This window comes from Trachurus trachurus, assembly GCF_905171665.1.
Source record: "Trachurus trachurus genome assembly, chromosome: 20".
NCBI classification, from domain to species: domain Eukaryota; kingdom Metazoa; phylum Chordata; class Actinopteri; order Carangiformes; family Carangidae; genus Trachurus; species Trachurus trachurus.
Genome location: NC_139911.1, coordinates 5172775 through 5185946, shown reverse-complemented (window position 1 = coordinate 5185946; position 13172 = coordinate 5172775). Strand labels below are relative to the sequence as shown.

The window sequence follows — 13172 nt, the reverse complement described above, 5'->3', positions numbered from 1 at the left end:
CTTTTTGTGTGGTTGCTTTATTGTCTCCGCCCCTACAAAATATCAGATTTGACAGACTATTGGCTTCTGAAGACTGGACACAGTATCTGGACCCAGTGGTCCTAAACTCAAAGACTTTGCTGCTAACCATGTCCCCCCCACCTCCCTCTCTCTGTCCCACACTTCTTCTGTCAAGACTGGGTGTACAGTGGGCTCAATAACCAGCAGTGCAGCACATCGACCACATGGCAAATGTCACTGGTCCATTTACTGGGGCTCATTGTTAGAGACAGCTGTCTGTCGGCCTATGGGAAATCCATGGAGCTTTATCCAGCTCGCGCTGTTGAAGGAGCCGTTTCACACTGCTGAACCAGAAAATACCCACGTAAGCCGAGATGGATGCTGAAGCTCCGGTTCCATGTATTTGGACTATTGATGGCGTCACATTAGGAGCCGTAATATGCAGACACCATTTCCTCTTCTTCTCTGTGTGAATCTGACTGTATATACTTGTTTCTATACTTTTTTAAGACAATTTTTGTTTTTCCTAGACTCTGTTTTTGGGTCGTTTTAATGCAGAGCCACTGGGATTATTGATTATTTCACAAAACAACCCACAGCTTAAAGGGATAGTTCAACATTTTCGCTATAGTTTTAGCAGTAGGTTCGTTACCTTTATTTGTCGGTGCAAGCTATTTTTAGAACAGCGGAGCAGAGCCGTGAGCTGCTCAGAGCTACGCTACGGAGGCTCATGGGATTTCTTGGTTTCCCTCATCAAACTCATCAAATACACAATCCAACAACTCCAAAACGCTCTTGTGGACAAGTAGTGACCAGCACATTCACCACGCTATGAAATAATAACAGAACGTTATGAGACAGAGTCGTTTTAGAGGTAAATACATGCAAAACTGCTGATGCTCATTGCCTTCAGGGACAGTTTTTCAGCAAGCAGTCTCTGCTGTCTGCTGTCTGCAGTCTTGATTATGGCAATGGGCCAATTTCCCAAAAATGTTGAACTATCCCTTTAAAGCACATGGCTGCAACCTTCTGTTTAATTTGCTGTGAAATTTAGTTTTTATTGACCCCCAGTTGCACCATAAACATGTTGCATATGGTCAAATCTTTCATAACCTCTCATCACCTGTCTCTACAGTAACCCCCCCCCCCCCCCCCCCTCTGTGTTTTCCTCTCCTCTCTGCAGGAAGCCCCCGGCAGCCCTCCGGTGTACGAGCACTCCATCAACTCTCCGCTGGACAACCACGAGCGCCGGATCTCCAACTCGCTGTACGAAAGCATCGAGGGCCTGGGCGACGTGTCGACGCCGCGGGCTAACTCGATTGGACGCATGGGTGAGTCAAACATCAGCGGGGCGCGTTTACCCTCTCAACACCTTTGTGTTTCTCTCCGCTGCAATAAAATCACTCCGCAAATTGGATTTTTTTTTTTTTTTTTTTTTGGTCAGTCACTCCCAATTCAGCCTCATGGGATGTGTGGTTGACCCAGTGACCTCATGCTCACTGGATAATACACTCAGCAAGGACTTTATTAGAAACACCATAATAATACTGGGATGGGTTTTCACAGCTGTTCCTAATAAAATTCTTTCATTCCTTCTTTATGAATTTGCGTAATCATCAACGTTCACGTCCTCATCTTCTCCTGTCAAGTCCTTCTCTGACCTCCTCCACCCTCCAAGCCTCGTCTCGCTTCATCGCCCCGCACCCTGAGGTGTGCTGTTTCACTGCTCTAACCTCTTTTAGGGATTAACATCACCCCCCCCCCCCCAACTTCACCTTCACTCTGACATCAGCGGGCTTAGATCTCGGCTCTTCAGGTGTATTAGAATTGGCAATTCAATCCTGGGGCCGGTCACCGCTGTCATCTCAGCATCGACAGACCTCTCACATATGCAAACAGGAGCAGAGGTGGGAGGGTAATTGCATCAGGGAGGGGGGTCGTCCACCCTATCGTTGTGGTGCAGTTGCATGTATCCTCAGTGCACCCTCCATGTTATTTTCTCCTCTTCTTCATCAAGCCCCCGTCCCGTCTTTGCTCCCTCTCCTCTCTGATGAACCGTCTCCTCCTTGTCGTCTGTCTTTCTCCTCTTTCACCTCCCACTTCCACCTCCTGCACAGAGAGAGTGAATTTTGTAATCTGTCACTGATCCACACTTTGTCCCTTTTTTCCACCCACCCCCCCTTTCTCCCACTCGGTCTCCTGTTTCTCTCCCATCCCCTCCCCACTGCGCCGTTCCCCCCAGAGTGGTGCCACTCTGCTACTGATCATAGAAGATCAGAGCCTGTGTCAGAGGCATCTGATGGTTAATTAAGCCTCCAGATCAATAGGGCCTGCCCCTGACACTCTCTCTCCCCCTCTCCCCTTCTCTTTTTTTTCACTCTTTCATCACGTCTTACTCCGCCATCCCAAATCAAATGTTCTCAAATTGGTTGAGTTTTCCCCTCAGTTTGGCCTATTTATGCCACTTGCTTTTTCCGACGCCAGCTCTTTAGAGCTGCGCTGTGATCATGTGCAGCAGCAACTGTATGTGGTGCTGATGGAAAAGTTTTCTTGCCATTCAAACTTCAAGGGCAACCCAGCGCTCAGCGTCTCATCCCGCGGAGTGGGAGTCAAATGAGCCAAGTGAAAAGTTTTAGGGATCGGGGATGGGCGGGGGCGGAGTGGGCGTTAGAGCTCGGAGTTATCACAGCGGAAGCTCAGATCGTCGACTCAGATTGTCTCTCGGCAAGAAGATGTCAGCTCCTTTTCTTCCGTGTCTTCAGGCTGTCTGGGAGTCGTGCCCTCATTAACCCACGCCTACGTTTTTTGTGACAGGTCGTCGTCTTTTAAAAACTGACACAATTCCCCTGTTTAAATTTCTGATGCAACCGGAGATGAGTTTCACATTCAACGCTGAGGGAGAATTTAACACCCGAGTGAAGTGAAATCCAGAAACATGTCGTTCAGCGACAGACACATTTAGGGTGTTTCTGTTTATGTGATCCTTATTTTCTCCTTTCAAATCTACAGTTTACTTAAGATAGACTTCATCTTTGTTATGTAAGATGCATTTAAGTACAGCAGAAAAGTAAAGTATCTGTCTCCTATACAGCTATACACAAAATATAATCAATATGCCTGTTGCCTTATCTTACTCATTTGTATTCATCCAGCCTGTGTTTTCTCTCTGTCTGTTTCTAAATTGGACCAAACTGTCACTCTACTACATTTATTTACTTTAGTCAGACTTGCAAATGCAGACACTGTAATTATACAAGTCGACAAAATGATGCTTCAGTCTCTTGGCTGGTGTTGATGGTGGGTTCGTGCAGTCAGACAGACAGACACGCGCTGCTCCCCTCCTCCTCCTCCTCCTCCTCTATATGTTCCTCCGGTTCAGACGGGCTCAGACATATCGCCTGGTGTGTGAGATGTGACAGTTGTGGTTGGAGGACAGATGCTGAGATCGGCTCCGCAAGGTCAGGAAGCGCAGCGCAGCACAGCCGGCAGGGCTTGACTGACAGCTCGATGTTGAGTGTATCTAGAGCTGCTAAATTACTGAATCATGAAGGCCATGAAAGACGTGTGGAGTTTGGGGTCGGTGCTCGGAACAGACACACACACACACGCATGTACCATCTCAACATCAGGTTATACACAATTCCCACTGATCTGAGTCGACGTTTTCCCTCAGAGAAAACAGTTTACTCTGAAAACTCAGAGGCTTTTTACATCTTAAAGGGATAGTTCCACATTTTGGCAAATTGGCCCATTGCCATAATCGCTATAGTCATAGCAGTAGGTTTGTGACCTTAAATTGTCGGTGCAAGCTATTTTTAGAACGGCGGAGCAGAGCCGCAAGCTGCTCAGAGCTACGCTACGGAGGCTAATGGGATTTCTTGGTTTCCCTCATCAAACTCATCAAATACACAATCCAACAACTCCAAAACGCTCTGGTGGACAAGTTGTGACTCTGTATTTACCTCAAAAACAACTCTGTCTCATAACGTTCTGTTATTATCTCATAGCGTGGTGAATGTGCAGCTCACAACTTGTCCACCAGAGCGTTTTGGAGTTGTTGGATTGTGTATTTGATGAGTTTGATGAGGGAAACCAAGAAATCCCATGAGCCTCCGTAGAGTAGCTCTGAGTAGCTCGCTGCTCTGCTCCGCCGTTCTAAAAATTGCTTGCACCGACAAATAAAGGTAACGAACCTACTCCTTAAAAATATAGTGATTATGGCAATGGGCCAATTTGCCAAAATGTTGAACTATCCCTTTTAAAAGACCGAGGAGGGAGTCTAACCCAATCAGCCCCTCTCCTCCTCCTCCGCTGCTAGAAATGGACCACAACGCTCAGGTAAATGGGACAGAGTGATTTTCCTGCTCCAGAATTAAGACCCAACTTTGATTGTGAGTCATTGCAGATGGCAGCAAGTCAATATGACCGAATTGTAAACTCCATATTTCTGCCAACCGGGTGATTGTTACTTCTACGTCGTCTATTTTCAGTTTTTTTTTTTTTTTTTAAAGAGCAAACAGCTCCTTTCTTAAGATGCCTTATCTCACTTTACCCAGGTATTGATCACTATGGACCCGGTCCTCACAGCATTTCTTGTGAAGCTGTATAAAATAGGTTTTGGTCCTTACACTTGAATGAAAAAAAAAAAAGAAATTATAATTACCATGGCAACAGCGAAGAAAAACTCAAATAACCCAGAAGACAGGTGCTATTATGCTGGTATAGTGCCATCACATTGATTGTAAGGGCACTTACAATGCCGTACTCTTCCCTAGTAGTGTATTTGGGCTGTCATTCATGTCTATCTGTGGTCTCTGTATGCGTGAGGGAGCACACACATTCAGATAATCAATAGTCAAGAGGTAATTTGAGGACCCCTTTGCTTCACTAAGCCATGAAATGCTGTGATATTGTCGAGCTTTAGCTTCTCACATGTACACGGCATGAGCTGTAGCGTCACACACGCACACACGCACACACACACACACACACACACACACAGGTCGACGCTCGGCTTGACTCCCTCAATCAAACGAGTTCCTGACACTTTCTTTTATTCTTCTTTTATTCTCCAGTTTTTCCTCCATCCTCACCTTCCTCTTTGCCCTTTTGGTGATGAAGGCAAAGAAAGAAACTAAGTAAGGGGAATACGGAGCTGAGTGAAATATCCTGCGTGTGCGCTCAGTGTGCGAGCGACAGCCGAGGTTTGACACAAAGGTCGTTAGCATCACACCCGGCTTCGCCTTCCGTTCCGTCTAATTGAAAAGTGCCACTGGGTGCGGGTCGACACGCTGGGGTGAAAATTGAGGCCCGCGGACTGTGTCTGTGTGGATGGGACCGATTGGCCCGATGCCTGTCTCACCCACCCGAGGACTGGCACGGGGGTGGGGGAGGGGGGATGGGAGGCTGTAGGTGGGAACCAGCCAAGCAGACTCGTGCTGTTGTCGCACAGGAAACCAGGCGTTCACAGGATACAATATATGCAGTGCAGAAAACGGTGCAAAATCCTGTCGAAACTACAGAATGAGCTCTCTCTCTCACTCTGGAAGGTTTCATCATTATAAGGATTTTTTTTTCCACTAGAAGAAATAACACAAATAGACACAGCAACCTCTGTGTGTCCTCAGGCGCTCTCCTCTCCCCTAATGGTGTCTAAGTGGGTGCTGTCTTCCCAGGACTTGACCCTGGAATCTCCTCACCTCCACTATTTCACTGTCTGCAGACTCATCCTCGCTGTGCACTCAGCCAGCAGCAGCAGCAGCAGCAGCAGCAGCAGCAGCAGCGCAGCAGATGAGGCAGAGTGTGACCGCCGCCCCTTAACTTTGTATCCAGGCTGCTGCTCCGGAGTGCTATTAGCATGCCTCAGCGAGAAAGCAACAGAGACGTGAGCGGTGTTACCCCGGGAACTTTCCCTTCTCCTCTGTCTCACTCTGCTTATTCATTGTACTCGTACAATAGTCTAGACTGCGTGGGCGTGTGCTGACTGTGATTGACTGGCACATCACTGACTCTCCACTGGTTTTGATGCACTTATACCTGAGCAGAGGTCTGATGAACGAGAGCATCTGATTCAGGTCAGCTGTGCTACGTTTAAAGGAGACATATTCTGCCACTTTTCCATAAATTAAAATAGTTTCCAGGTGACTTAAAGACATGTCAAAATACCCCATGAATCAAACATCACAGCTCTTTTCATCCTCTCAAAACAGCCCTGTTCAGAACAGCTGGTTTCAGTGTCTGTCTCTTTAAATGCAAATAAACTACTGCTTGCTCCGCCCCTTCTACTGGTCCCAGGTACAGTAGGGGTGATATTATGCAAATTTGAAAACTTAATTTCATCATTTGAAGACAACTGAGGGAACAGCTCATAAAACCACATGGATTTCAACCTAGGGAGCCTGTAAATTACAGATTATTTTGTCAACTGTCACATTTTGGGGGCCAGAAGGCAAGACAAACACCTAAATGTATGTTAAAGAGCCTTCAAAAAGTGATATTTCCATAATATGTCCCCTTTAAAATCAGATTATAAGATATTATGATAGATTTGTGTTTCTTTCATAAAGAAATGCAAAGCAGATAAAGGACAAAATTGAACTTTTCCCTTAGTAAACAATGACTTTAACATTAAGCTAAGTATTTAGGTTTGAATGCTTCTGTGCACTACACACACAGTGTAAAAGAGTCACATGTTGTCAGTATGTGATCACATGTTTCTGTGGGTCTGTGTTTGGTGTCCTAGATACATTATCTGAGACATTGAGTTTCTGTATGAGGAAGTGAAACACTGTCATCAAGCCAATCAACTTAATGTTCGGATCAATGGCATTGATCAGGGAATCCCTGGTCAATGGTGGGACACCGTTTTAAAAAATGGCAGCGCTGATGTCCCCCCTGGTGAGCGTAAGGCTTTAGTTTCCACCAGTGTGTACTCAGGGTGATTACCTGCTGCAATCCATGTATGGGTCTGATAGCTGTGGCAGCGCGGATCAGCTAATGATCTCCCCTCCGGTCGGATCAATAGGCTAAAGTGTCACAGAAGGAGGGAGGAAGACGGGGAGGAGAGAGAGAGAGGAAAAGAAAAGCAGGGAGAGTGTGTGATGGACAGAGACGGAGGAGACGGTGCAGGAGGGAGAAGATGGAGAGGGGCTATTAGCGTGACCTCTCACCTCACGGCTCAATGTTTCAGCGGCGGCGACGCTTGGTCAGAGGGAAGAGGAGAGGAGAGAGGGAGAGAGTGCAGCTCTGATCCGGCTGGATGGATGCAGCCAGGTGGCCTCTCCAGCCAGAGAGCTCATCTGTCTCTGCCAGAGGGAGGAAGGAGAACATCTCTGCCTCAGTATCACGGAGAGAGGCTGCCTTTCTTCCACACGCCAAGCACGACCGACCAGCCGGCCAGCCGGGCGGCCGGCCTGGGGGCTGCGGCTGCTGCAGCAGCAGAAATAGAAACTCTTCAGTATGGTGATTGCACCACCGTTTGAGTGGGTGCTACAACACACGCTCCTCGAGTGCCGGGGCAGAGGAACAGCCTGCGTTTATAGCATATTTTCACTCCTCAGCGTCGAGTGGACGGATAGGATTGCAGTGATATGATAATAAAGTGTGTAAATGTGTGTGGAGCTCGGCGGGAGTCAAACAAAATGTCACTTCTTCTTTTTTCGTTTTTTTTTTTTTTTTTTTTGTCGGTGTATGAGTGAGTCGCAGTGACATTTAATGTTCTCACATTAAAATTAACAACCACAGTAATCACTTTGACTTTAATCTGCTTCAGCTGTTAACTGTGATGTCTTAAGCCTTCGCATTAAAGTATTATAGCTGCGCAGGAAACCCCACCCAACAAGCAGCAGGATTGAGACTATAACAGAGAGGATGGTGGGTATTGTGTGTGTGTGTATGTGTGTTTCTGCCAGTGTGACTCATGAGAAGTTATCTTCAATTACAGTGTCACGAAGGCCACAGTGGTAAACATGAATCAGAAGCTCTTAAACACACACATACACACACCAAACAGCCTCTTTGTTAAGGAGCCAGCTTCTGTGAGCAATTAATCTGAACTCCAGCGACATTCAACCCCATGTGACCTCATGCACACAGATACGTCTCCGATTCATTTACGATGGCGTCGAGATACTGACTGACTGATTTCCCATCGTTTGCTTTCCTTTGCGCCGTAAACCCGAGTTGCATGAAAGACTCCGGTTGTTCCCAGAACCGCCAAAGTCATCAAAGGCCAAAAAAAAAAAAACTTGCATCTTGATCCGAGCCGAGATAGCGGTTCTGGGGGTTTAGGGAGAAAACAGTAATTGCATTCACACCGCTCTTGCTTTGCTTGTTTTCTTGCTCTGATGCCGTGAAGGCGCAGGAAGGACCAGTGAGTGAGAAGTTGGTGCAGTGAGTTCAGATGACCTTCTCCTCGGCAGAGTGATGTAAGCAGCAGCAGAGACGGCAGATAAAAGCAGGCGCCAAACAAAAGCAGTGAGGAAATATTCAGGCGGTATTTCATCACTTGTTTGTGTTCAGAATCATCACTTTCCATAATGAACAGGCTTGACTTTCAAGTTAGTCATCAGCTAGTTCTTGCACACACACACACACACACACACACACACACACACACACACACACACACACACACACACACACACACACACACACATACACATACACACACACCCCTGTCTGGCAATACTAAGTGGGGTATCTGTGCTGTTACTGTCACCTGCCCTTTTTCCATTGTCACCAACTGTGCAGCGGTAGTAAGAGACAATTGTGTTAAAGCAGTGTTAAAGCAGCTCCATCTGCACCTCGCCGCGCCAAATCACCACCGCCGGCTCTGAAAATTCTCCTTCCTCTCCACCTCCTGCTTGTTTCTCTGCTTTCTTTTTTGGTCTTTATCTTTTTTTAAAAAACCATTTAACACAGGAGAAGTCAGTTTCTCCTGGTCTCTTTAAGTCAGCTGGAGTTTGAGTTGTTGCAATTCACAAGTATTACAGGTGAGCTGTGATTTCTTCCACATGCTTATTATACAAAGAGAAAAACAGGAGCTGCAGCTTTTTTAATTATTTCACACCTCTGAAACCTGCACCATCTCTATGTGTGCGTGTGAAAACGTGTGTGTCCTTGAGCTGCTTAGCAAAGAGAGAAGTGGATGCCTTTAGCTTTAGCTCCTCGTTGCAGTGCCGGCCACTCCTATGAAGAGGTCCTGACCGGAAACGTTTCATAAATCTGCGAGCGAGAAGCTTGTTGAGCTTCTAATTAAAACCGTGTCCTCTAGCTGGAGTGGTCCTGCATGCAGACAGGAGTGAATGGGAAGTGATTGTGGGTAATATATATGGCTTTTAAGAGTGCTGCAAAGAAGTGCTTCACACATTATGTATCTGAATTTGAAAAACTTCCCATTTTTTGTTACCACTGTGGTGAAATTCTCAGTGTTTCTGATGCAACGCTGAGGTAACTGCACCTGCCAGCTGAGGGGTAAAGTAGAGGCCGGTGTGAGGACGGCCCCTGTGGACACATCACCGCGGGGCATCTCTTATTGACACTGCCCCACTTTTACCTAAACCGACTGAAGCGCAGACAGCGACGGCAGAGTTTTGGCTCAGAGGAGTCGTTCAAGGTCAAACCCAGAGACTGCTGCCTGCAGCACAAGACACAGAATAATAACATACAGAGTAGAATAGAATATATATGGAAGAAAATGAAGAACATCTGCACGTTGTTATGACTTTTTTTTTTTGCATATGCTGATGTCACCATCATTCGTTTTTCTTGAAGCTGCAGGAAAAGCCGTGTTGTTAAAGGACAATTCCGGGCAAATTTATTTGAGATGGCTACTCAAACATGCACCGAGAAGTTTGTTTACTCTTTACAAGAGTTGATATTCCTGTGTTTATGACACAAGCGGGAGCTTCCGACTGCACGTAAACACATCAAGTGCGTCAACTTGGGTCTCGCAAGACAGAATTAGATCTAGTTTTACAAACATGTCGGCTTGCTTGAATTAAACAAACTTCAGCATGTTTGAGTAGCCATCTGGTTTTGAGGGATGTAAACAGCCTAAGCAGTGGAACTTCCATCCGCTCCCATTCATCGCTGCCGTGGCGATGCGGGGGGACAGACACAACTACAGCAAAACAGGATAAATTAAACTGAAAATCTTCAGATTCCTTATTTTAGACCTAAAATGTTAGGAAAATACAGCCCCGAGTTGAATTTGCCCGGAATTGTCCTTTAAGACGACATTGAGTGAACTGGAGGTTTTTTTTTAGAAGCACCACAATTCAATATCTCAGTGAACAATAATATCATAAAACCACATGATTAAAGGTAAATGATGACTTCTTGTTACCCGGCTAATAATCCAGCTCCTAAATACCTGGGCTTCCTGCTAGCAGAGTGAAAGATGGAGCTTTAGTCACACAGACTTCCTGGAGTTTCTCACTGTCATTACTCCAGCGCTGCTGCTGATTTACTGTACAGGGTGGATTCAATTACCCGTGGCTCTCTGTCAAGCTGCCCCGAGTGAGGAATGGCTCTCATTTCACCTGGACAGCGTTGGCAGCCATCTTAACTGGTTTGGATGAGCATGGCCACAGACAAAGGGGGCGAGGATCCGAAAGAATCAATTAACAGACGCACAGGTAGAGGGAGAGATGGAGAAATTCAGATTTATACCATCAACTCATCAGAGATTCAGACCAGTCTTTCCTTTATTTTTCCTACCTTTTGTTTTCCTTTGTTTCATCTGTATAAATACAAAAACTACACACCTCACTGCCGCGTTGATTGGTGCTCAGATTTCACCTCCGCAATACAGTATGCATGCGTTTATCATTCGTCGGGGGCCCCTGGTGAAATTAAACGCCTCTCAGCCTCGTGCTGGATTCTCGCCAGGGTAAATATTGTTGTGGGCTGTTAGTGATTACACACAATCGTTCCTGAGCTATTAAATTTGCAAAGCGGCTCCCCCCGTAATGCAAACAAAAGCAAAGACTAGAAGAACTTCCGTCTTAATAGTAAACAGGTGCCTGACAGAACTTGCGTCCACACTTTAAAGGGATAGTTCAACAAACTGTCCCATTGCCATAATCCCTATAGTCATAGCAGTAGGTTCGTTACCTTTAATTGTCGGTGCAAGCTATTTTTAGAAAAGCAGAGCAGAGCCGCGAGCTGCTCACAGCTACGCTACGGAGGCTAATGGGGTTTCTTGGTTTCCTTCATCAAACTCATCAAATACACAATCCAACAACTCCAAAACGCTCTGGTGGACAAGTTGTGACCTGCAGAGTTGTTTTAGAGGGAAATTCATGCAAAACCGCTGACGCACGTTGCCTTCAGGGACAGTTTTTCAGCGAGCAGTCTCTCTATTTGCCTCTAAAACAACTCCTCGTAAAGTTCTGTTAATATCTCATAGCGTGGTGAATGTGCAGGTCACAACTTGTCCACCAGAGCGTTTTGGAGTTGTTGTATTGGATTGTGTATTTGATAAGTTTGATGAGAGAAACTTTGATGAGGGAAAATTATGGCAATAGGCCAATTTGCCAAAATGTTGAACTATCCCTTTAAAGAATAAAAGATGGCGGCGCTGATCAACTTGCAGAGTGGATCTCACCACCTCTGTATTGTAATGCCACTTCTCATGCTGCTGAACAACCCTCCCCCTGCCCTTGGCGCTGAGTGGCTGCCACGGCAACTCGTTCCCCATTGACTTTGACTCCTGAGGAGCAGCAGAGGAGTGATTCAAAGGAGTCCTCGGCGGGGAGGGTCAGGCGGGACAGAATACAGATCAGGGGGAGCTCCTCTTCGCCTCACTTTTGTCCTTGGAGGAGTGAGAAGGAGAATGGATGAAAACTCCAACTGCACACGCTGTAGAAGTCTTCTGAGTCACTTTGTCGTGTCCACTTGTGTCTGTCACGCTCCTGCTTCTGTTTGTCTAGTTGTAAAACTCTGTGCACATGCAGAATTGCAATTTTGCACCCGACGATAAGCGCCTTTTCTCCCCGTTTTGAGAAATATTGGTGTCCTTCAGCCATGTCCTGATAGGGAAAACAGTTCAATTATCTCAGTATACAGTATTATCTGGCTAATTACTGAGGTGAGATAAAGTTGTTGTGTTTACTCAAACGTGTGAATTTGTTTCAGCCTCTGATTTTTCCTCTTTTTTTTATCAGACACCACTGATTGGATGTAGCTGTGTTATCTCATCTCTCTCTTTCTCTCCCTCCCTCTCTCTGTCAGGTAACTACCAGCTCTCTCCGACCGTCAACATGCCACAGGACGACATCGTGATGATCGAAGACGATAGGCCGCCGCTGCTTCCTGCCCACCTCTCCGACCAATCGTCCTCCAGTTCCCACGACGACATGGGCTTCGTGGGAGAGAACCCGGTGCCCTGGATCCACGAGCTGCCCGGTCAGAATGAATGGTGAGGCGCGGCTGAATTATTTAAGACTTGATGGACTTCAGAGAGAGAGAGGCAGCACGGTGCATGTGTGAGCATGTCTGTCTGTGTGGGTTAGTGTTTGCACTGTGCTGTTCGGTGAAGGTTGAATTCCTGCACTGTCACCGAGTCGTACGGGAAAAACCAGAGCATCAGATCGAATAATTGATGATTTTTATTCAACATCGAGAATGACACAAAAACAGAATCTTATAATATGTGAATGTTTTTATAGCTGCACACACAGCACGAGAACATCTAGAAACTCGGGAACATCTACTGTAGAAACTCCAATGCTTTGCACACACACCATAAAATCCGAAAAAAAAATCGAATAATAAAAATAGACAAAATTAGATTGACCCCAAAATGTTAGCGTTAATGACAATAAACAAAATAAACAGACATTCCGACAAAGAAAAGCAAAAATAGCTGCACAAACAATGCACATCAGCTACACAAAAACGACAAATAGGTGAACAAATAAAAAATTGAGTTATATATCTTAATTGTTCCACTCTGAGATGAGCCACCATCGCCTATGAGAAGGGGGTACCGACTTTTTCCATTTAAGCAGGAACAAAAACAGAATCTTATAGGAAAATACATTTTCAGTTACTGCAAATTTCCCCATTGCATGGTGGTTTTCTTTTTTAGGAATCAGGAAACCATCCTGACTGCAATAGCAAACAACATTTTATATCATACACTAGTTTGTTATGAGGAACTGCAA

At 45.9% G+C, this 13172-nt stretch overlaps 1 protein-coding gene across 2 annotated transcripts in view; it reads left to right on the top strand.

Moving 5' to 3' along the window:
* The window catches only part of LOC311003773 (partitioning defective 3 homolog), a 377802-nt gene that overhangs the window by 227906 nt on the left and 136724 nt on the right, over positions 1-13172 (top strand). For both annotated transcript variants that reach the window (XM_083995614.1, XM_083995613.1), the window contains exons 15-16: positions 1184-1331; positions 12238-12424. In XM_083995614.1, coding sequence (XP_083851740.1) covers positions 1184-1331; positions 12238-12424 — 335 coding nt within the window. The remainder of the gene's footprint in view (positions 1-1183; positions 1332-12237; positions 12425-13172) is intronic.